Source organism: Bos mutus, chromosome 12 (assembly GCF_027580195.1).
Source record: "Bos mutus isolate GX-2022 chromosome 12, NWIPB_WYAK_1.1, whole genome shotgun sequence".
NCBI lineage: Eukaryota > Metazoa > Chordata > Mammalia > Artiodactyla > Bovidae > Bos > Bos mutus.
In genome coordinates, this window is record NC_091628.1 from 28,677,112 (window position 1) to 28,702,727 (window position 25,616).

The following is a 25,616-nucleotide window of genomic DNA, read 5'->3' on the forward strand; positions in this document are numbered from 1 at the left end:
CATTTACTCTGTCACTGAGGAAACAGACAGAGTGAGGCAAAACATCTTGCCCAGCATCAGCCAAAGAAGGTGACGGTGGGGACACTTTCAAGGCTGTGCTGCCTCTGAGAAGGGGGGACGCGTGACCTCAGGCTGAGCTCTCGCTCCCCCGCTCGGTGACCCTGGGCAAGTTCTTTACCTCCTTGGGGACCCCATTTCCACACCTGCCTAAATGAAATAATAATAACAACACTTCAACATTTATTTTGTTGGGGCTGTTGTAGGAATCAAAAGGAAGGATGTGAGAAAGTTTCCAAAACTATGAGATGCCATCTAACTATAGAGTATTAATTATCATACTCTTGGATTTCTAGAATGCCTTTTCAGGGCACCAGAGACTTACAAATCAATAACATGTTTATCACCCAAAGATCTATAAAGTCAGGCAAGGGTGTGGCTTAGGGGAAATGAGGGTGAAATGGTATGTCTATTTATTTATTTTACATAAAATGATACAAAGCGTGGTTTGTCTGTATTATTGACAAGGTTTTCTATTGTAATTGATATGAGACCAATACTCTTATTTCCCTCTGAAAGTGGGAAAGTGCAGGGTCCCAGCTGTCCTCATCAATGTAGGGAGAGAGAGGGAAATTTCAGGAAAAAGTGCCTTTTCAGGATGTGCCATGAAAATGCTACTTTGTCCCAGGTGTATAACCTCAGAACACTGCCACAGTGATGTGACTGCTGAATTCAGAAGTGTATCAACTATAAAGCCTTTGGTTTCATTCACTCTGTAGACATTTGCAGCAGCTTTTTTTTTTTTTTTTAAAGTCCTGACAAGAAATCTTCCCTAGTAACGTTGTATTTCAAACATTCTTCATTCTCACATTTTTTGGGCTATTACTTTGTGAATCCACAACTTCTTTTATCAAAAGATAAAAGACATCTGCTGAGTTTCATACAGATCAGACCCCGTGATTGTCTAAATCAGACTAGTCCTTAAATGAAATTGGAAAAGTGACCAACTTATTACCTTCTGAAGAAGTTCTACAATCATATTTATGCTGATAAATGCAAAGATATAAACAGCACATGCAGAACCCAGACACCATTCAACAAGGAAGAAAAACAGGGTGATGAAAGAATCCCACATCTGTAGATTCACAGCAGGCAGAAATCTGCTAGCAACTCAAGATGGTGATTTATCTTGGTTTTACAATCGTCTTTAGGAAGGCTGGGCAGGGAAGAGCTATAGAACGGATGGTAATTCGTCTCTTTTCTTTTTAAGACAGTTTTAAAGGATTTCTAGGGGGAGTTTATGAGGCCAAGATGAAGGGGAGGAGAAAGCCCCTTCCACATTTCTTATTCTGGAGAAGATCAAAACCATAGCACAGTGAAGTGGATGCTTGGCAAAAACAAAAAGTAAAAACTGACTCCCAAGAGTAAAATCTGTTCCTTTGCTTTCCTGGTTGAAGAAACTAATTTTGGGTCTAGATCCTAGAAGAATTTCAAGGATTAAGCAGACTGAATAGTCTTTTAATATAAAAGTACATGTCTTAGAAATGTATCATAAAAATAACTCTGCTAAGACTGGGCTTCCCAGGTGGCTCAGGGGGTAAAGAACCTCCTTGCAATGCAGGAGATGCAGTAAATATGGGTTAAATTCCTGGGTACGGAAGATCCCCTGGAGGAGGACATGGCCACCCACTCCAGTATTCTTGTCTGAAGAATCCCACAGACAGAGGAGCCTGGTGGGCTACAGCCCATAGGTCACAAAGAGTCGGACACAACTGAAGCGACTAAGAGAAAAGCTAGAAAGATGAAGTGTTTCCCTAAGCTTTCCCTTGCTGATTCTTCTCAAAATTAATACATAAGCAACTTTCTGTGGATTACTAATCTCTATTCCTGTATTAACACAGATCACCAGAAACTTATATAGCTGGTTTATTGCTTTTAGTTCCTTATAAACAGTCCTTTCATGGCTTTTATTAAGGGTTGATGTATTAAAAATACTTACAGGGCTTGTTTCTGCATATTTTACAAACTGTTATTTTAATTAAAAATATGTATTCATATTATTGTTTAACTGAAAAAACTACATGATAAATACTTCTTAGAACCTAAAGGTACTTATTTAGTTGCTGTTTTTCAGTCGCTCAGTCACGTTTGACTCTTTGTGACCCCATGGACTGCCAGGCTTCCCTGTTCTTCACCATCTCCCAGAGCTTGCTCAAACTCATGTCCATTAAGTCAGTGATGCCCTCCAACCATCTCGTCCTGTCGTCCCCTTCTCCTCCTGCCCTCAGCCTTTCCCAGCTGCACTGGGTCTTTTCCAGTGAGTCGGCTCTTCACATCAGGTGACCAAAGTACTGGAGCTTCAGCATCAGTCCTTCTAATGAATATTCAGGATCGATTTCTTTTAGGATTGACTGGTTTAATCTTCTTGCTGTCCCAGGGACTCTCAAGAATCTTCTTCAACACTACAGTTCAAAAGCGTGGCTCAAATGGTAAAAAATCCACCTGCAATGCAGGAGATCAGGGTTCAATCCCTGAGTTGGGAAGATGCCCTGGAGAAGGGAATGGCTACACATTCCAGTATTCTTGCTTGGAGAATTCCATGGAGAGAGGAGCCTGGTGGGCTACAGTCCATAAGGTGGTGAAGAGCTGGGCATGCGTGAGTGACTCACTCACACACACACACACACACACACACTTATTCTTTTACCCTGATTCCCTGTAGCTCAGATGGTAAAAGACTCTTTCTGCAATGTAGGAGACCTAGGTTTGATCCCTGGGTCGGGAAGATCCTCTCCAGAAGTAAATGGCAACCCACTACACTTGCCTGGAGAATCCCATGGACAGAGGAGCCTAGCGGGCTACAGTCCTTGGGGTTGCAAAGAGCTGGACATGACTGAGCAACTAACAATATTGGTTTTAATGGTTCTTTTATTATAAGCTATCTGAATGTTTTTGTCAGTAGCTATGGTATTATTAAATATTTCTGAATTACATCAAAGAGCCACTGCTGCTGCTGCTCAGTCACGTCAGCTGTAAAGAACCTGCATCAGGACAGTGGCTTTGTACAAGTCCATGGTGCCCCCTGGAGCTCAACAGTGCAATCAGGCGACTGGTATTCCCAGAAACTGAGTCACAGCGGAGCCAGACCATCAGTATCTCTGACCAATACCATCTCTGTAGACTCTTTGTCTAGAAGGACTGAAAAGAACAGGGTAAATAACTGTCTTCTGTAATGGGGTCAGCAAGCAGGAGGGAGAAAGGGGCTGGAAGCTGTTTGGACAGCTTATCTACCTCTAGGGCTGTGACATTTCTCCAATTTTCATTTATATGCTAAATAAACGTTTTAAAACATGATTACTATGTGCAGCACAGTAGGGTAATCATTAAGGATAGAAATATGTCTAAGAGCCATATAATCTCTGATTTCTAAGAATGAAAAGGTAATGGTTGAGACACAAACGTGTGTACAAGTACCCATAAATCAGCATGACAAGGCTCACAGGGAGGAAGGTGATAAGTAGACTGCAAAGAAAAATAAAGATGCTTTAGGCTGAGAGCACAGTCCACCATCAAAGACAAGACAGACTATATTAGAGAAATAGTATAGGTGAAATACAGGGTTAATGTAACAACAGTATTCTGTGTGATAAAATATTAATGTAGGTGTGATCATATATATAATCAATTAATCTACCTACAGGTAGATACACAGATATAGTCAGTATGAAGGAATTAGATATGCATGACTATGTAGGTAGCATTGGGCTTCCCAGTGGCCAATAGGATACAGTGATAAAGCAGGAAAGCAGGAGATAAACAAGAAAGCCTCTTTCAGATATTATCTGGTTGCAATGTTATAGTGATAACTGGCTTCTTCATTTTAAAGGCCAGCACTAAAGATTTAGGCAGGACACCCATGACTCTGGTCCTAAAGGGGTCTTTTAAATGAGATGATAATATATGGAAATATATCACCTTTCTACCCTCAGTATAATTAAGATGAAAAATTCAGACTATACAATGAATGATAAAGAATGTTTTACTCCCACCAGAATACAGAAATATCTTTAGAGAAATATGTGATTTTTTTTTTCTTTTTACCATTAGGGAGTTTTCCAAAGAAGGTACCAGCAAATACAGATGAAAAAATAACATGTGAATTCCCTTTGATCTGAAGGGAAACTCAGACGATGAGCATTTTGCCTTAAGGCAGTGCAGTCAGCCAGTAATCAGCATGTTGAGGAATTTGCTGTGGCTGACTTAGAGAAAGAACTTTCAGAACTCTAGCCCTGGGTCAGAAAACTTCCACCTGATGGGTTCTCATGCACACGATGAAATCACAAAGCATCCAGGGGCTTTTAAAGCTAAATGCATTACTTTCATTATGTGATCCACTAAATTTTCTTCAGTATGAATCTGTACCTCATTTTTTTTTTATTAATTTAAGTGAAAGGGTGCCCCATTACTTTTTACTAGAAAACACTTAGCCTTATAAGTTTTCAACATCATGAGAATCATCTTAATTTTTATTTTCAGATTTAAGGCCTGTTTATCTCTTTTGGTTTGTCTCTCTGCTCTTCACATTCAACTGCAGTAAACAGTGATCCATATGGTGCTTACTTATGAATAGTTCCTGGGCAATGTGAAAGCAGAAATATGAATAAGAGAAATACTACTGTTAAAGAACTAAGGGGAAGGACATGAAGGTTTCTTTCAGACAGTGTTCTTAGTTAACCGGGTTTCCCTGGTGGCTCACAGGTTAAAGCGTCTGCCTGGAATGCGGGAGACCTGAGTTCAATGGCTGGGTCGGGAAGATCCCCTGGAGAAGGCAATGGCACCCCACTCCAGTACTCTTGCCTGGAGAATCCCATGGACGGAGGAGCCTGGTGGGCTACAGTCCACGGGTCGCAAAGAGTCAGACACGACTGAGCGACTTCACTTTCACTTAGTTAACCAAGATGTGACAGGGTTAAAGGTAAAAGAAGAACGGTGATGTGTCATAGAACTCATCTCAAGATGACTACTCTAAGGGATTATTTAAGAACCAGATTTGCAAATTTCACATGGCTATTCCCTCTAACTCCAGATGGACTGTGCCCACGAGCAGAATAAGGTGTGGTTGTTATTAAGCCTGGGGGTAAATAGGCTTCAGCCACTAGAACAACATCCCTCTTAATCTCTGCTCTGGCTTTGCTCAGGAAGAAATGGTTATCTTTAGGGATACACAGAGCAGTCTGAAAGTCAATCTGTGTTTCTAAAAAAGAAAGGATTTGTGTATGAGTGTGTGAAATTTATGAAGCCGTGCAAATGTTACTAATGCTTTGCATAGACAATTGCTGAAAGTTAAGCTGCATGTTAAGCCAAATTTGTGCACCAACCTCTCATCAGATTCTTTCAGTATCTTGCTCTCCTCAGCGTCTGGAAAACTGTCCTGGCCGGCAACGACTGTATTGCTGCTGGAGGTGGTTCCTGTAGATGAGATTAAAGAACAGCTCAGAAAGAAATGCCTGTCGTGGGGGTCAAGCTCAAGTCTTAAGTGATTCCAGGAAAGGATTTCCTGTAAAATCCCCTGTTTGAAAGATTCCTTGCATCTTCTGCACAATCTCAGACCCTCTGAACAACCTTCCAAGCCCACACCACTGAAGCAAAGAATCCAAGACATCTATTATAGTCAAACCAAATTCCTCAACTCTCTTACAAAGTGAGGCTACAACATTCTTGAAACCCTCTCTTCCTGGCTACTTAGGTAATGCGCTTATTTATAGTGGCCAGTCCTGCCGTTAGTGGCTCTAGCATTTCTGGTTCCAGGAGTTATGAAATGAATGTTAGAACATTCCAAATGCCTAGAGCTTCCAATCCCCAGGGCACCACGTCTCTGTGAGATCACTGCTCAGGCAGCAGGGTCTGGGGCACAAAGAGGGCATAAGAGACCAAGGCAAAAGAGGAGACAGGTTTGGAGGCAATCATGGTGTTAAGGGCAGCAAAGGGAAGACAGCATCAAGGAGTTTGAGGAGGGTGGTATATATTTCATACAATGATGCTGGGAGGCCAACTGAAAAGTGGTAACACTGGTGGAGGGGGGCAGTTTAGTCAAACCTAGGAGAATATCGGCCAAGAGAATCCCATTAGATACAAGAAGGAGGGTCCAGAAGTGAGATTCCTCCATGACTACAGTGTCCACCGTAAGCTCAGTCTAAAATAAAAATGTATATTATCATATGTGAAACAGATCGCCAGTCCAGGTTCGATGCATGAGACAGGGTGCTCAGGGCTGGTGCGCTGGGACAGCCCTGAGGGATGGGATGGGGAGGGAGGTGGGACGGGGGTTCAGGATGGGGAACACATGTACACCCATGGCTGATTCACGTCACTGTATGGCAAAAACCACTACAATATTGTAAAGTTATTAGCCTCCAATTAAAATAAATTAATTAATTTAAAAAAAAAAAAAAAAAAAACTCTGTGGCATATGAGTCCTGGGCTCTCGATTGTTGGTTATCCTTACAAGACCATTCCATTAATCAGACAAGGCGCCAAGAGTCTCTGCTATCCTTAAGCCTTCTCTTAGATGAATGTATTGGGTTGGCCAAAAAAGGTGGTATGGAAAAACCCAGACAAACTTTTTGGCCATACCAGTATATGTAGGAATAAGAATAAGCAGCAAGCACCTACTCATACCCCTTCAATGCTCTACATGAAGGAAAACCCAGAGTTTCGGGACAAGGCATCCACCCAGCTGCCCAGACCCTACCGGAAGCCGCCGCCGAGGCCTTGCTGCTGGCTGTGAAGCGGTAAAAGGGCGGGTTGTCGCAGTGCTGGACGATGGGGTTCACCGGCTCCGTCTGCTGCAGCTCGAACAGCAGCTCCTCCATGGTCTGGATGGTGTTGTTCCGGCACAGGTAGACGGCCACCTTCTTGATCTGAGACGAGAAACGGAACACAAGGGATATTTCCCAGAGCAGCCCCTGGGGATGTGAGGTTGTCGACAGCAGAGGTCGTAGCCCGTTCATTCTGATGACTGCGACACCTCCCAGAAGCGCTCACGGTCCTTCTCTCCTAGGACGAGCCAAGGGTCTGGATTACGGCTGCCCGGCGGGGGCGGGGAGGGGGAAGGATGGGAAGAAGGGACAGTTAGGGAGCTGGGATGGATATGTACACACTGCTACGCTTAAAATGCATCACCAACAAGGACCGACTGTGGAGCACGTGGAACTCTGCTCGGGGTTATGTGGCAGCCTGGATGGGAGGGGAGTCTTCATCTGGCGGAGAATGGATACCTGTGTATGCATGGCTGAGTCCCTTCGCGGTTCACCTGAAACTATCACAATACTGTTAACTGGCTAAACTCCAATAGAAAATACATTTTTTTTTAAAAGCCAATCTTCAACCTAAAGACAAAAACAAAAGTCACCTTTTCTCACATGTACACCTGACAGGAGGGGGTTGTTAAAAGTCTTACCTTCCCTCATGGCTGAGTTTACAAAAGCTACTTTTGGGATAACTTGTGGGCTAAAGACGACTTCTATCTAAACTTAAAACTTGCCATCTGGGGGCCTCCCTGGTAGTCTAATGGTTAAGACTTCACCTTCCAGTGGGGGCAGGGAACTAAGAACCCACATGCCTTGAGGCCAAAAATCCAAGACATAAAACAGAAGCAGCATTCTAACAAATTCAATACAGACTTTAAAAATGGTCCACAAAAAAGACAAAAATCTTCCAAAAAAACAAAACAAACCTTACCATCTAAGGTCTTATCTTGACAAAGTATTTTATTTATGCAAACCATGGGAGAAAAACTGCTAGCTGTGTTCATTTAAAAAGGAACTCAGTCTCCCGTTACTCCCTTCAACCAGAGAAACAGACGAGTTTGAGCTGTTTGCATGGTTTTAAGTTTTAAAAATAACTCTGGATTAAATCTCTGCATTACTGCAACCCTCAAGCCTGAGGCTCAGCAGCGGCAATGAGGCTTACACGGCCCAGAACAGCAGGGCAGGCAGGCATGAAACCTCTCAGAAAAACAACCAGCAAAGACACCAACTGTGCAGGGTTTTCACAACGCAGGCATTTCACTGATCACCTCACCTTTAACTACAGACAGGACGGTGGGCGTGTCACTAGGATTTTCCTGTTGCTTGTTTCTCTCTTTTACTACCTATCTTTGAAGAGATAAACTGGAATATTCTGCATATTTATTGTTTTAAGAGCATCAGGATGTAAACACAGAACAATTTTTATTAATAATAATATAATGTGTTACCTAGTTTCTCTTACATAATGGGTCTAATGTTTCTAGAAGAAAGATTTAGGTAATTACGAAAAGAATGCTACTGCTGCTAAGTCGCTTCAGTCATACTCCACTCTTTGGGACTGCATGGACTGCAGCCCACCAGGCTCCCCTGTCCCTGGGATTCTCCAGGCAAGAATACTGGAGTGGCTTGCCATGCCCTCCTCCTTCCCCACCCAGCAATCGAACCCGTGTCTCTTACGTCTCCTGTATTGGCAGGCGGGTTCTTTACCACTAGTGCCACCTGGGATGTGGACTCCTTAATTTCAAAGTTTCCGGGTCCAAAGACTTACAAAGGGGATGACAGAGACGCCACGAGGACGCTAGCTTGCAATGCAGGGGGCAGAAGGGAACTTTTATGTACCATCTAGAAAGCTCACAGGAGATGAGCGGGACTGACGAAATCTGACACCTCTATTCTACTCGTGCGATGATAACATTCTGACCTGCAATAGTGGATGGAGCCAGAGACAGAATAAGGACCCCAGCCTTGGAGGGGCACTCACATAGGGCAGGAGGAGCGTGTCGCTGCTGACCCCGCACAGGCTGATCAGGAACTGCAAGGTGATCCGCAGGTTGTTGCTCCACTTCTCGTTGTTGGCTAATGCATTCCAGGCATTTTCCATTTCCGGTCCAGGAACTTCATCCCCATACTGTAACCGACAAAATAAAACCCGGCCCGGAAGATGCGTGGGAAAAATGTGAGGATGCAAAATGTCTGATGAAAAGTCATTTCAAGGGTCACAGTCATCTCAAAATCGTTAAGAAGGGGGAGAATGGCCACACATCACAAAGATGCTACTTTTCAAGAATTTATAATGCACACTTCACTACTGCACAATACTTATTCACATGATGATTCAAATGCTGCTGCTGCTAAGTCACTTCAGTCGTATCCGACTCTGTGCAACCCCAAAGACGGCAGCCCATCAGGCTCCCCGTCCCTGGGATTCTCCAGGCAAGAACACTGGAGTGGGTTGCCATTTCCTTCTCCAAACGCATGTAAGTGAAAAGTGAAAGTGAAGTCGCTCAGTTGTGTCCGACTCTTAGCGACCCCATGGACTGCAGCCTACCAGGCTCCTCCATCCATGGGATTTTCCAGGCAAGAGTACTGGAGTGGGGTGCCATTGCCTTCTCTGGATTCAAATGCTAGGATCATATAATAAGGATGATAACTGGGATCACGATTACAACTGTGCTAAAATACACATAATGAAGTGACCCACTGTAATCATTTTTAAGTGGGCCGTTCAGTGGCCTGAAGCACGTTCACACTTGTGCAACCGTCCCCACCATCCACACCCTATTGTTGGGACTGTTAATGGCAGGCACCACTTTCCTGGGGTTTGATTTACCCCGGGTTTCCTGGGACGCGGGAGCCCGTGAGGAAGGTGCAGCTCCTCAGTGCTTACCTTGGCCGTCATGTACATGAGGTTGTTCAGCACCAGGGACGTCGCCTCCGGGGAGCCCCAGCCACTGCCTTTCAGCCCCTGAGAAGCCGTCACGTCTCCCTCGCGGTCCTTGGCTTCGTCCTCGGGGCTGCTGGGGCTGGACCCCGGGAGGAGCAGCCTGCTGTCCACCAGCTCGATGTTGTGCAGCCAGGGCAGCAGGTAGGTGAGCATGATCTGACGCCCGTTGGGATGCGTTGTGGGGAAGCGCTGGCTGACCTCTGCAGAGAACGGCAGAGACCGCAAGCCACGTCATTTCATCAGACTGAACCAAAAGGTAGCGGAAGTACTACGTTGGAGCAGACAAAACAGGAATCAGAAGGACATATGCCCAGATCCCAGTTTGTCCACATACTAGCTGCATGAGGCTATGGGTTAGTTACTGGAGTTCTCTGTTCCTCAGTTTCCTCATCTGTAAAATGGGCCAATCAGGTCCCACACTAGTTGATTGTGAAGATTAAAAGACACAATATGCCTGTCATCCAGCAGGCTCTTAATAAACAGCAGTTAGGATTATTATGGGTTTCCCTGGTGGCTCGGACAGTAAAGAATCCGCCTGCAATGCAGGAGACCCGGGTTCGATCCCTGGGTCAGGAAGATCCCCTGGAGAAGGGAATGGCTACCTACTCCAGTACTCTTGTCTGGAGAATTCCATGGACGGAGGAGCCTGGCAGGATACAGTCCATGGGGTCACAAAGAGTCAGACAAGACTGAGGGACTAACACTTACTTAGGATTATCATAATAATGACTGTTATTCTCTCCATTATACCTAAATTTTACAAAGTGCCTTGCATGAGCCATGAGTTGTTAAAAAAGTAAGCTTCAACCCTCCAGGAAGAACAAACCCAGTGTGTGATGTCCCATTTGTGGTGTCCACGAGAAAACTGCCAACTGTGTGGAAGGTGTGTGCTTGATGCTGCGCTGTGTCTTATGAAATAAATGAGTCCAAAAGGTACAAGTGTATGGCCAGGCTTCTCACCATTACTTCCTCTGATAGCGTTTCTGCATTGTTTCACTGGCAGCAGCGTTTCGTTTTATAATCTGAATAAGTTTTCTATAGAAACCCAAGCACAGCTTTATATACCTGCTGCAAGCTCTGAAGTCATCTCCTGTTTCTAATATTTGCGGAAGAATTCGTTTTATCCCAAGGGACATTAGAAAGCTTGGCCTAATGCATCTGTTACCATCCCGCATGGCATGTAATCTCATTTAGAGAGCTCGTGCCTGCTACACAACAGAACAACACAGATGCCAGGAGATGAGCCACTGTATCCTCGAAACAGAGACTTTAATTGATTTGGCCTTTTTCCTAAAATTACAACTCTTGTATTTTGAAGAGTAAGAGTATATTTAATGCTGTGCTACAAGTCAGACATGTTATGCTGTTATATATCACACAGATCAAAATCTCAAAATTGACTTAATGTCCAAACTTATATGGATGTGATGACTGAAACTATGGACTTTCATGACACATATTCAGATCCCTATAAAAGCACACCACTTATTTAGTCCAATATACCGAACCTTTTCTAGGCGTAAAATGCTCTTCCAGGCCCCAAGGAGACAGCAAAGATTAAAGATGTGGTCCTCTCCTGATAAGGAAGCTCTGAGACTAGCTGCGTCTACAGATAACCCTGGGGCCAGGTAGAAAGTGACGAATGACGCAACAGAGGCACAGAGTCCTTTGGGGTTCGATGGAAGAAAATGATTCTGCTTATAAAGATCTGGGGCACTTTGATGGCAAAAGAACCATTTAAACTCTGCTAGAAAGGACTGGGGCAGGGGGAGGTTCCTTGGTGGCTCAGTGGTAAAGAATTTGCCTGCAAACAAAGGAGATGTGAGTTTCACATCAGGTCAGGAAGATCCCCTGGAGAAGGAAATGGCGCCCCACTCCAGTATTCTTGCCTGGGAAATCCCACGGACAGAGGAGCCTAGGGGACTATAGTCTATCGGGTCCCAAAGAGTCGAACACAACTTAGTGATTAAACAACAGAAACCACTGGGACTTGGGAGAGAAATAAGTCTTTCCAGTCATAGGGACAACTATTGTAAGACGGTCATCTTTCAACAGTGGTATAAAAAATCTATAGACTTTTTGGAGCAGTAATCGCCTTCTATCATATTACTTATTTATGTAAAACAAGTTTGTATTTATAAATTTCATGTTTATACAATTTATAAGCAATTTCCTTATTGATGCTGTTTACTACATCTTGTCTGTTAGTCGTAAGTCTGAGAGGGTAGGGATCTCTGTTTGGGATACCCTACGCTTTCAGATCAGTTGTAAAGATGTTTTAAAGAGAAAAGAGAAAAAAAAAAAATGCTGTGACATGCAGACATCATTCACCTCTCCAGAAACGAATTAAATACACTGTAAAACAATGTCAGTGGGATGCTAAATCATTTTCTGGCTGTTTGGGCAAGACCTAAATAACTGGCTTGGCTTCTTACAAGGAATTAAGTCATATGAAACTACAGGCAGTAAAAATCTCACCGCGGGGTTTTTAATAGTAAAGGCAGTATAAACAAAGGCTAGGATTCCATTATAATCTCCTTATTTTTCCATGCCATTTTATAAAAGTTATTTCTCATAAGTTGAAATAGCCAAAAGGTCAATTCTTGACAGAAACTAAGGCTGAACTTGCTTGCAACTCATTACATGAGCTTTTTTCCTTGTCAAATCTGCTAAACTATGTCTCTTCTCTCTCTCCAATTGTCAGACTCTCTCCTCTTACCAGCTTCTCCCTTGAAACAAGCTCAAATCTAGCTCATCCTCTGACTGCATTCACTGTAAGCCCCATCCTCTCTTTCATTGCTTCTTTCTCAGCCAAGCCCCGAAGGTCTGGCTTCTGCTGCTACTTCTCCCTGGAAATGATAGACAGTTACCAACGAACTGTGAAATTCATAGGGTTATCTTCAGACTTTATCCCCCAGGGTCTCACTATTCTGTAGGAGGCTGTGGACCACTCACTCCCTCTACCTAAGTCCTGTCTTCTCTAGGTCTCCATGAAACACACCATCTAGGTGTTCTCTTTCCATAAACGTGCCTCCCTTCCCTCTTTGCTCCCTCACCCTTCCTTGGCCTGGTCCTTAAAAGTTGGGGTCCAGGTTTTTTTCTTTCACTCTGTACTCTCTCCATTCATGACCTCATTTATTCCTGTGGCTTTGTCCTAAATGGTCTTCCATGAGCTACTACCACTGGGCTTTCCCTCTATACACAAGGGTGTCCAACAGATACCTGAACCCGATAACCCAAACTGATCTGAGTGTGAGCTCATAATCTCTGCCTCGCCTGGACCCTCCTCTTCTCCCCGAATCAGCTCTCCAGATGGCGTTACCACTCCCCTACCTCCCAGATAACACACCAGGCATTTCCTCCGTGTGCTCTGCCCATAGCCCTTGACTCTGGTCTCCCCCTCTGCTCTCATGCTCAGGTCCTCATCACATCCTCCTTGGACTGGTGTCATTGTCTCTCAACTGCTCTCCTCTCTCTAGACGGGATGTTCTGTCATCCATTCACTGCACTACAGGAAGAGTCTTTCTAAAACTTCACTCTGATCTCACCCCTCTCTCTTCTTGTTTGAAACTGATGAGTGGCTTTCAAAACCCAAGCAGCTTGCTTGAACGTCAGTCTCTGACCTGCAAACTCCTAGGAACACAATAAAGGCCTTCCAAGGTTGACTTCTGCCTCTCTGTCCATAACCATCTCAAACTTTCCCCCTTCTCTGCATGTTATATTAGCCAAACCCCCTATATAATCTCGCAAATGCATCAAGTTATCTTATACCTCTAAGCCAATGCATACGCTATTTCCTTGGCCTGTAATGCCAATCCACTTGCCAACTGCAATGTCAACTACTTATCTGCTTTGCAAATTTCTACTCTTCTTTCAAACTGCAGCTCAGACATCAACTTCTCTGGGAAGTCTTTCCTGATATTCTTGACCCAATGATTGATGACCTCTTGATCTTCCATCTCACAGAATGTGCATCTCATACAGAGTGTAATTTTTAAAATTACACTTGCTACACTGTATCACAATCATATGCTTGTACATTTTTCTCTATTACTAGACAATGAACTTTGATGGGAGAGACTGCTTTATTTGCCTCTGTATTTCTAGGATCCAAGCACAGTGCCTGGCGTACAGGCAGCACTCAAATCTTGGTCAAAGTGAAGAAAAATAAATGTTAGTTTTCCAAGAAGAAAATTAGTTTATCAAAAGGTTTTTCTTGAGTCCTCCTACTGTTTCAATTACAGTGCAAGGATGTGACCAACCTATCTCAAATAAATGGATTTTCCAAAACATTATTCACAAAGATTACTCGTAAATTTGTGCCCTAAATCAAACTCTCAACAAATCATATATGTAGCAACATTCAAGCTGCAAAATTCCATCAACATCATCACCAAAAAGCAACTGACAGCAATTACTTGTATGAGAAGTTGTGTGTGTGTGGGGGGGGGCGGGGGGGCGGGCACATGCTCAGTCGTGCCTGACTCTTTGTGACCCCATGGGCTGTGGCCCACCAGGATTCTCTATCCATGGGATTTCCCAGGCAAGAATACTGGAGTGGGGTGCCATTTCCCCCTCCAGGGGATAAGGTTATATCACTCATATTTAATTTCTTGGGAAAGTTTTACATACATAGTGATTATGACTCATCTAAGCATCCTCATATTTGTGCTATGCTTGTTTATACCCACACTGTTTTAGATACACACACTCTTTCATATTTAAGGGTATTCTACAATTTACTTTTATATGTAACTGAACTTGCATGCGTGCTCAGTCACACAGTCGTGTCCAACTCTTTGTAACCCCATGGACTGAACTCCGCCAGGTTCCTCTGTCCATGGAATTTTCCAGGCAAGAGAACTGGAGCAGGTGGTCATTTCCTACTCCAGGGATAACTGAACTTGCTGCTGCTGCTAAGTCTCTTCAGTCATGTCCGATTCTGTGCGACCCCATAGACAGCAGCCCACCAGGCTCCTCCGTCCCTGGGATTCTCCAGGCAAGGACACTGGAGTGTGTTGCCATTGGGCATTGGGCATTCGGCTAACTGATCTTAGCCCAATGCAATTTTGATTGACGAATTTATTATCAATAATTTTGACTCTCAATAACACTAGAATTTTCAGAGTAAGAATACTTAGGGCAGAAAGGATCACACATGCCATGACTGACTATTGCACGGTACCTGAGAAGAGAGGAAGAGTGAGCTCGGGGTACATCCTGGCCAGCTCGCACGACAAGAAGGCCAGTGACACGCTGTAGAGGGGTGGCAGCGGGCCGTGCGTCCCGTACAGGATACTGCCGGGTCTTTGTTCGGCTACTTTCTTCGAGTACACAAAAAGCTTTGCTTCGAGGATCTAGAAAGAAGTAGGACAGTAGCTTCGTGTAAACACATGTAAAAATGTGTATTTGTAAAACTGAGATAATATTGTTACCAGTTTTCTGCTATGACTTGTTCAAATTATACCATTCTCATGTGTCCACAATAAAAAAAAGAAATATACAAGTTATAAACAGTATGAAAAAGCATTGGCTGGTTATCTCAAGAGTATTTATATTGAATACAGTCTTGTAATAAAACTAATGAATGCATATTTTAATACTGTATGAAAGGCAAAGCATCAGTTACTGCCTAAGTTTAGAGATAATTATTATTTTCTCACTCATCATATCCACCAGTGATATGCAGAAATACATGAATGTGTATCAATAAACAGCAATCCAGTGATCAACGACCACTTCCATTTTCTGTGTTCAGGTATGGAAGTTTCTCTGCAGTCAGTGATACGTGCCTGCATGAGCTGCATGGAGATTTCATAAATCTCTCTGTTGGTGTCAGAGGCCTTGAACAGAACAAGGTTTAACAGCGTCACTATGTCAAAGGGATAGTTCCTAAAACAAAACAAAACAGTACAGTTTATGCGATAGCCTGGCTAGTAACCTTGACAAATCACTACCTCTCAAAATTCTAGATGGCACACTGACCTCAGTCACACTTACTAAGGACATTCCCAAGCCCATTTCACCGTTCCCATCTGCTGTTTATTAGTAGGTGAAGGGAAACTGCTCTGAGGTTAAAACTGAATATTGTCAAATCAGCTCAATGAACACATAAGTCTACCTATTGCTAATAGATTTTTGATGAAAACCAAGAACAAGAGGAAAAGACAGAAGACAATATGTCTAAACTCAGCAGCTCACTAATTTAAAATATTTTCATTCGATCCATCTAAATGTATTGAGCACCAAACATCAAACAACTGCAAAGTACTGACGATATTAAGTTAGTCAGGCTGGTGCCCTCTCTTAAAGGAAACTCACAGTTGAGTTAAGGAGACAACTATACAGTCTAGTTATGAGGAGGAACCTGGGATTGTCTGTAGATGATACAAAAATCCTGACAAGGGACACTACATCAGACTTGGGGTTAGAAGACACTCTTCCAAGGAGGAAACAAATAAACTGAGTCCTGAAGCACCAGGAGACGGGGGATTGTTAGCAAGGCCACGGAAGGGGTAACATGGGGTACACTCTATGCATAGAGAATAGCTTCTTGAAAGATTATACATGTCAAAATACCCCTCCCCCAGTACACAGGATTTTAAACCTAAATGTGCTCATACTACCTACATGTCCACGTTTCACTGGACAGTGAGGCTCACCTTGGTTTTCTCAGCAGCTGTACAGGGTTCCACAGTATCAAGGGTCTGACACTCAGTCTCGTCCAACTCTTTGTGACCCTATGGACTGTAGCCCGCCAGGCTGCTCTGTCCATGGGATTTCCCAGGCAAGAATACTGGAGTGGCTTGCCATTTCCTTCTCCAGGAGATCTTCCTGACCTAGGGATCGAACCCAGGTCTCCTGCACTGCAGGGAGATTCTTGACCATCTGAGCCATTGGAGAAGCCCTGCTCCATACTATGGACAAACCATAAATAACCACTCTTATCATGGATGCTGTGCCGCCTAGACCTCCCTTTAGGTCAGAGGTGCTCCATCCTCCCGCTACCATGCTGGAGGCTGATCTCTCTGGTTGAATCCTTCTCTGGGAACCGACTAGACCAAGGTCATGCACGCTCCCCAGCAGTGCTTCCCGTGGGATTGCTTTCCTCTACTAGGTCCTGTCTCCCTCACTTCCTCACAGACGTTGATCCCAAGCACATTCCCTAATAAATTTCCTGAACTCAAATCTCCACCGCAGGGTTCTATTTCCTGGGAAAGCCAGCCTTGGACACACACTGACAGATGTTTAAAGGTTATTTTCATTTTTTTCACTATGATAACTTCGCAAACACCAAATGGGCAAGTATTTCTTTAGAACAGATTTCTAGACAAGGTCGTGCAGGGTCCAAGGGCATACTTAAAATTTTGGTAGATACTGCTGCTATACTACTGTCCAAAGTGGTTTTACCAATTAGCACTCTAACATGATTACTTTTCTAGGACTATAATTTTAAATGAACAAAAATGCACGAGGTTGATGAGAAACTGGGCAAAGCTGCCCAAATGATGGTGGTGAGGATGGGGATGAGCCGTGGGTAATGTTTATGTTAGGACATGCTGACTTTGTGCGAGTTACCATACCAAGTCCTTTACCAAGATTTCTGACTTAATCTTCACAACAAGGCTGTGAGGCTTAGAGATGTTAAATTCTCACTCAAGGTCAGGGAGAAGGAGTGGAGCCTGGATTCCATCCCAGATTTGTTTGACTCCCAAGAATTCAAACACTTATCCACTGTGCTGTCCACCTCCTAGTCACCCCACAATAGGTCATTTCATGACCAGTCTAATTTAGAATTCTTATGACCTGCAGTATCTGGAAACAGAACTTTCTGTGAAAACAGAAAGGTAACTTTCTTCTGAGCCCTACAGTAGCAGAGATGTCTTATGTACATTGCTGTCTCTGATTCTGGGACTTATTACATATATATTTTTATATAAATAAACACTGGAAACTACTAGGGATCACTGGGGATTTAAAGGCAGGAGAAGAGTAGACAAAGCTGCCCTCTTATGCAGCGTTATGCCCTTAACCATGTAATCAGGGAATTCAATTAGCTGCTTAAAACTGAGTTATGGAATTGAAGGGGAACCACACTGAAAGAAGCAATACAGATACAGAAAATTAAAGAAACCCAGAGAAGGAAAAAATCAGAAAGCTGTCCAATGAGTGCAAGAGTACAAATAAAACATCTGTACTTAGACATTTAAAATAGGCTTAGAAACAGAATATTATATTTTTCAGTATTTAATTATTCAGCATAGACAGTGGAAGGATAAAAGAAAGACAGCTATGATCATACAGAATAAAAATAAAATGGTAAAATAAATACAGAAGGTAGATGTGGTTCAGAAAGTAAATAAGAAATAAAACTGATTTTTTTTTCCATCTGAAAGAGAGGAAATTTTGAAGAATTTGAGAAATACCCATTAGCTCTGGCTTATCTAGAATTAATTGATGAAACTCAAGATAATTTTGAGTTCTTCTAAAGAGAAATGGATTTTACTAGTTGATATGATTACATTATAGCTCTTTGCCACCAATAGCTGTTGAATAAGCATAGTAATAATAATAGTGTTTACAGGGTGCTTAGTATGTGCTAGACCTTTGGTCAAGATCCTTACCCTAACCCTGTTACCACTCATATTTCACAAATGAGTAAGCATTTGAAGTAAGTTGTTCAAGATCACACAGCTTAATGAAAGACAGAGCTAGAATTCAATCTCAAGACATTATGTTTCCAGAGTCCAAATTCCCAAACTCTGTGCTCTGCCGAAATTCTCCAGGTGACACAACCAAACGGGGCCGCACATCACCAGTTAGGGAGGACGACTGGAATTCCTGAAAGACAGGCTTCCCTGTCTTCTTTGGTAATAGATGGATGCTATTCTCTTAAGAAATGTGGGGCATTTACTTTTAAGAATTCAAGTTTTGAAGTAAGTCAGAAAGAGAAAGACAAACACTATATTAACACATATATATGGAATTTAGAAAGATGGTATTGACAACCCTACACGCAAGGCAGCAAAAGAGACACAGACGTAAAGAACAGACTTTTGGACTCTGTGGGAGAAGGCGAGGGTGGGATGATGTGAGAGTAGCATTGAAACATGTGTATTACCATATGTAAAATAGCTGACCAGCAAGTTTGATACATAACGCAGGGCACTCAAAGCCGGTGCTCTGGGACAACCCAGAGGGATGGGATGGGGAGGGAGGTGGGAGGGCACATGTACATCTGTGGCTTATTCATGTTGATAGATGGCAAAAACCATTACAATATTGTAATTATCCTCCAATTAAAATAAATAAATTTTAAAAAACTTGATTAAAAAAAATAATTCAAGTTTGCTGTACCTGATTTAAATTAGGAAAGACTTATAGTTAGGGCAAGACAGGCATATAAACAACAATGACAATAAAAATCACCTCCAAAAATAAACCCAACATAATTCTTTAAACCTCATGCGAAGAGTTGACTCATTGGAAAAGACCCTGATGCTGGGAGGGATTGGGGTCAGGAGGAGAAGGGGACGACAGAGGATAAGATGGCTGGATGGCATCACTGACTCAATGGACATGAGTTTGAATGAACTCCGGGAGATGGTGATGGACAGGGAAGCCTGGCATGCTGCGATTCATGGGGTTGCAAAGAGTCAGACACGACTGAGCAACTGAACTGAACTGAATTCTTTAAAAATTTAAAACTTTGATCTTGTATATACTTCTAAAACATCTATTAAATATATTTGAGGAGTATTCTGGAGAATAAGAGTGAAAACAATGAATTCTTAAGTATTTAATTAAATGTGAAGAGAATTCTGCTGAATTAAGCCAGTGATTGGAAGCGGTCTTACTTTTAACAGAGAGCACATTATTTACCTTGGTTTACAACCTCGAAAAGCCATTTAGTCTCTTTCTCAATTTCCTAATCTGTTCTAAAGTGATATAATTTATGGAATTTATGGAAGACTTAATGAGAACACACACAGGAGCCAAACAGTTAGTGGAACTAATGCTGCCTGTCAGGTGAACTATTGTCTTTTGTGCTAAATTATAGTACTGAGCTGCATTTAATAGCTTTTACTCAAATACGAACCATATCATGAAAAAGCCTTCAAAACTAATATTATCAGTTTTACAATCACTTTCTATTTTTATCTTCACTTTCCCTGGTCTTATTCACGTTCCACTCTGACTTCCAAATCTCTCAATGTCAGCAGAGTCAGACTGTAGTTATACTTACAGTTATAATTTTGACTGGAGGCCAACAAGCTCACAAAACACACACACATTTATAGAAATAAAAGGAACTGAAAAGAATGCGGAGAACCATTTTTTCCTACTGTCACAGCTGTCGAATATAAAGATTTATATACTAGCTATGTAAAAATTCTAAAGGCAGAAAAATTTAATCTACATTTTTAAAATGTTAAATCCTTTAGGTATTTTAAAGTCAATTACAAGTGGTTCCTTAATAAATGAATCTGCCTATAAATTGTCATATTCCTACAAAAATACAGCCAATATTCGATCATATATTGTAAATAAAGTAATTATATATATACTAAAATAAAGTAATTACTTTACAGGAAGAATTCTTTGCTTTAGAGTATGTCTTGTAGGAGTTACTGTTCAGATACCTTGTTTTCAGAATTTAAAACATGATCTAGTTTGTGTGTAACTTTTCAGGAACAGATTATTTCATAAGTGATTTGGGTTTTTTTTTTTTTTTTTTTTAGAAGTAAACTTGCAGAAGACAAAGTCTAAAACATCAGAAGTACTTTTGAAAAAAATACTGAAAACCTAAGTGCAGAGTTGCTCAAACAAATCTGGAGACTTATCTAAACTACAAAGACTGACAATTTATGGGAAAAGAGAACAAATTCAGGCCATAGCTGAACTCTGAAATTCTGAACATCCCTGTGGTGAGAAATGACAAGTGCTGGTCACTGTCTTAGCAGAGAGGTCACAGCCATGGCAGCATCTGGCCCTGACCTTCCCTCAGAATAGATGTGTCATGAGTGTAAGCTGACAGGCAATATTTGTTTAAGAAACCAGAATATTTTAGGATGCTATCTTTCAAAACCTACTGTAAACATAGAGAGCTTTATAACCTAATATTTTTGTGACTGGGATATTATTGGAATTGAGACTATATTGCTAAATTCATAAAAACATTTATTTGTGCTCCCTAAAAAAACCCTAGATTTATTCAGAGGAATGCACTGTGATATTTTATGAGATGGCCATGCAATGAAATAAATTTGACTAAGACAGTTCAAACCAAGTTCACTGGGAGAAGGGCGGCAAAGAGAGGAAACTTTTATTCCTCTTACTTTTGTCAGATGAACTTATGATCCAAGTCATAGATTCTAAATATGTTCTTTAAAATCAAAGAGCAGAAATTTGTTTTTAGAATGTTGAAATACCCGAAAATAAAACAATTCTCCAGAGAAAGAGACTTTTATAAAAAAATATTATTTTGTTAATATCCTATAGGATAAATGTCATTTATTTAGTATTGCTAACATCAAGAAATAAACCAATGGAAAATCAGACAGTTTAGATTATCATCTGATATGACTTTTATGGAAATTAAAATCTGTGTATAATAAAAAGTTTACTACTAAGATTATGGAAGATGAATGCTTTAGACATGAAACGTTATCTACCATCTTCATAAAAGAAAAATACTAAAGAGAAACTTGTCTCCTTAAATAGCATGTTAATTTTAGGTTTATTGAAAGTAGATGTCTTTTAAAATTGTTCTTATTAATTTAGAACCATAAAAGATTGGAATTTAAAATGAATTTACTTTTATTCCCTTTATCCGGTAGCTCAGGATAGCTATTTAAAATGCCATATTTAATTAAAAGGGACAATTAACAGTCTATATGAGTCCTTTCAAAAATAAAGGTGGGCTGCCTTCTCTCCATTTGTAATACATAATAAGCTCTATCTTGGGAAGAGCTGTTGTAATCTTGGGAGTCTTTATTAACCCTTTCATCTTAGCTATGAAATTATTTCAATAAACTGTAGAGATGAACGACTCTGCTGAATGACTGATTTACATAGCGAGGGCAGTGTTTTTTAAAAGCATAATCTCTGGAATCCCAGGAGACACGTTTTTTTTTTCCCTCTTCTTCCTTTCTCAATTTTTGTTCAAGAGAGATTTAATGTTTTTAGGTTGCTTCCTGAGTTTAGTTTGGTCTCAAAATGGCTGCAGGGCTTATAGTTCATACTTGTCAAAAATATTTCTAGAAATTCCTTAAATGAAATCTTGGTCATTTTCAAAGACTGCGCTAATACTTCATTATAAATTTCCAGGCTACTAAAAAAGAAGGGTGCTTGAACTACAAACCATTCTCCTGGTAGAATGAAAACTCAATGTAGCTGTGAACTTAGAACAGTCTATCTTCTGGGGAAGGATAGGCCATTTCTATTTCCTTAGGATTTACTCCACTTGGATATCTGCAAAAACATCAGCTCTCAATTCTCAATCAGTTCTCAATATGATGAAGAGCAACCTTAATCTGTAGTTGTCAGTGACCAGTAGCTTCCAGTTAAAGAACCCATACCTGCTTCCACACACAGTAGCTATGGCTTTGAAACAACCAGACGCAAGTTGGTAGGAACCAGTGTAGCATCGGTCAATCGCCCAGTTGAAAAGATTTATTTGGTCAGGATTTAGTTCCAGTAGCAAGACGACAACCTCACAGCCAAGTTGATGAACCTGAATACATGGAGAAAAGCAATCCCTCATGTTTAATGAAAGACTATTCTAGGAAAGACACAACAATCGAGCTTAGTGAATGTAAACTGGGCCAAAGGAAAGTGAAGACCGAACATCCATCTTGATTAATTTTTATTCCACAAAAAGGTCTTTAAAAGGATGCAATATTGGAACTGGAAATTGAAATGTATAAACTAAATTTGAGTCACTGTCAGTCTATCATACAGTCTATCATTCTCTATTTTTAACTCTGAAAAGGTGACAGACTTCATTGGCAAATATTTAATACTTGAAAATATTTGTTTAAAATATTTTTGAACAATACATGTATTTGGTTTAAAAAATTAAATATATAAAAGGAAAGCCTTTATGCATACAAAATCTTTTACGGAAAAAGATCAGAGGAGTATGTTTATTAGGCTTGATTACTAAATACACTGTGTACACCTTAGCTGACAATCTTTGAGAAAGAAATATGCTATCAATAAACACTTTTTAATCAGACTTTCATATGAAAAGATCACCATGCTAAATAGAACAGGATCATTAACTGATGATTCTTGAAGCTACTGTTAAATACTGGATGGTTACATTCATCCAGGACAAGCCTGGTGTTTGGGGGCTATTTTCCCCTCAGAAAGTAACATTTTCCCACTTCTTGCTGAAGTTATTCATTCTCCCATCCATAGCAATAATATTGGAGAAGGAAAAATTATGACTTGTTTGTTCTTATGTTATAGGGTATGGGCCCAGAACTTTACTGTATATCAAAATTACTTAAAATTTTTTTATTGGTGCATAGTTGGGAAAAGAAAGTAAAAGTGAAAGTTGCTCAGTCGTGTCCAACTCTTAGTGACCTCATGGGCTGTAGCCCTCCAGGCTCCTCTGTGCATGGGATTCTCCAGGCAAGAATACTGCAGTGGGTTGCCATTCCCTTCTCCAAGGGGTCTTTCCAACCCGGGTCTCCTGCATTGCAGGCAGATTCTTTACCATCTGAGCCACCAGGGAAGCCCTCCTCAAGAATAACCATTCTCCTGATTTCTGGGCTCTCCAAGTGATGTAGTGGTAAAGAATCTGCCTGCCAATTCAGGAAACACAAAAGACATGGGTTCAGTCCCCTGGTTGGGAAGATCCCCTAAAGTAGAAAATGGCAACTTGCTTCAATATTCTTGCCTGGAGAATTCCATGGACAGAGGACCTGGAGGTTGACAGTCCATGGGGTCACAAAGAGTCAGACACGACTGAGCACAGCATCCTGATTTCTACCACCACTGAATAGTCAGAGCTGTTCGAACTCTATCTAAATGGAATTATGGTATTAATATGTAATATATATAATTTTGTGTCTTTCACTCAATTTATGTTTAAAAGGCATCTACATTTATTTGTTTTCATTGTTGCATAATATTCTAATTCATGATTGCTCCACAATTTATTCATTCTACTACTGATGAACATCTGGGTTGTTCTAGCTCTTGACTTTGTAATACTGCTTTAAATATTTCTGTATATGTCTTACATTGCATGTACTGGATAATCTCTTTTGTAAAGTGCTTGTTTAATTCTCTTGTTTTTTTTTTTTTTTTTATGAGTGTCTTTACCTTATTTATTTGTAGAGGTCCTTTATATATTCCAGATAAGAATTCTGTTGGTTCCATGTTGCAAATATCTTCTTTTACTCTACAACCAGCCTACTTACATTCTTAATGGTGTCTTTTGGTGAAGAGAAGTTATTAACTAGTCTTTCCTGATGGTTAGTAATTTTTGCATCTTGTTTAAGAAATCTTTCCCTAACTCCAGGGATTAAATTATCCTATTTTATTTTCTAGAAACTTTAATTTTTCAGCTTTCACATTTAAATCCACAAACTCCTTTTTCCCGTTTTTATCTTACATTGGCACACAGTTCAGTAACAGTGCTGTGTCAGTTTCAGGTGTACAGCAGGGTGACACATGTACACATACATATGTGTCTATTCTTTCTCAAATTCTTTCCCCATTTAGGTTATTACACAGTACTGAGCAGAGTTCCCTGTGCTATACTATAGGTCCTTGTTGGTTATCTATTTTAAGGATAGCAGTGTATACATGTTAATCCCAAACTCCCAAGCTATCCGTCCCTGTAACTCTTCCCCACTGGTAACTGTAAATTCATTCTCTAAGTCTGTGCACCTGTTTCTGTACAAACTGTTTCTTCTTTTTTACTCCTGCTATCTTTTTTTTTTTTCCCTAATCCATTGGCTATGATCTTTAGTATAATGTTGATGGAAGTAGTGAATGTGGGCTTCCTGGGTCATTCTAACCTCAGATAACACTTTCAATATTCACTGTTTAGTACAATGTTCACTATAGGTGTTTTTTTTAAAGATACCCTTTATCAAACTAAGTTTTTTTTATTCTTTGTTTCATTAGGAATTGCCCTCATGAATGAATGTAGAATTTTATTAAATGCTCTTTCTGCATCTTATTAAGATGATCAGAAGATACTTCCTTCCTGAGACTCTATTAATATAATTAATATACAAATGAATTGAAGAACATTTGAATATTAAAACAATCTTGCAGTTCTTGAATAATCCCAACTTGATCATGAGGAATCCTCTTTTTAACATACACTGAATTCAATTGTTTAATATTTTGCTTAAAGTTTCTATAACTATGTTCAAGAATGAATTTGCCTTTTAGTTGTCTTTATTATTAAATCCTTGTCACGTTTTAGTATGAAGGTTATGTGGGTCTCATAAAATATATCCAGATGTGTTTCCTTTCTATATGTTTTCTCCTTAAGGGTTTGTATTAAATCTTTGCAATCTGTTTCTTAAGTGTTGAATTAATCCATAACGTCAACTGGTCCTAAAGTTGTCTTTGTGAAAACACTCTCATTTATAGATTAAATTTCTTTGCTACTTATCTGACTATTCAGATTTTCCATTTGTGCTGTGTTTTCCAGACACTTGTCTATTTCATCTAGAATGTCAAGTTTATTGGCACAAAGATGTTTATATGTTGTCTTATTTTTAGCATCTGTGGCGTCTGTAGTAATGACCCTTTACATTTCTAAGGTTGATTGACACATGTCTTATCTTTTCTCATCAGACTTCCCATGGATTTACTAATTTTATTAGTCTTAA

General features: G+C 40.8%; 1 protein-coding gene across 1 annotated transcript in view; it reads right to left on the reverse strand.

Annotated features, from left to right (window-relative positions):
• The window catches only part of FRY (FRY microtubule binding protein), a 248,280-nt gene that overhangs the window by 63,958 nt on the left and 158,706 nt on the right, over nt 1-25,616 (reverse strand). Inside the window, 7 exon segments of the mRNA XM_070380441.1 lie at nt 5,376-5,466; nt 6,749-6,917; nt 8,788-8,934; nt 9,694-9,950; nt 14,936-15,107; nt 15,543-15,642; nt 22,332-22,486. Coding sequence (XP_070236542.1) covers nt 5,376-5,466; nt 6,749-6,917; nt 8,788-8,934; nt 9,694-9,950; nt 14,936-15,107; nt 15,543-15,642; nt 22,332-22,486 — 1,091 coding nt within the window.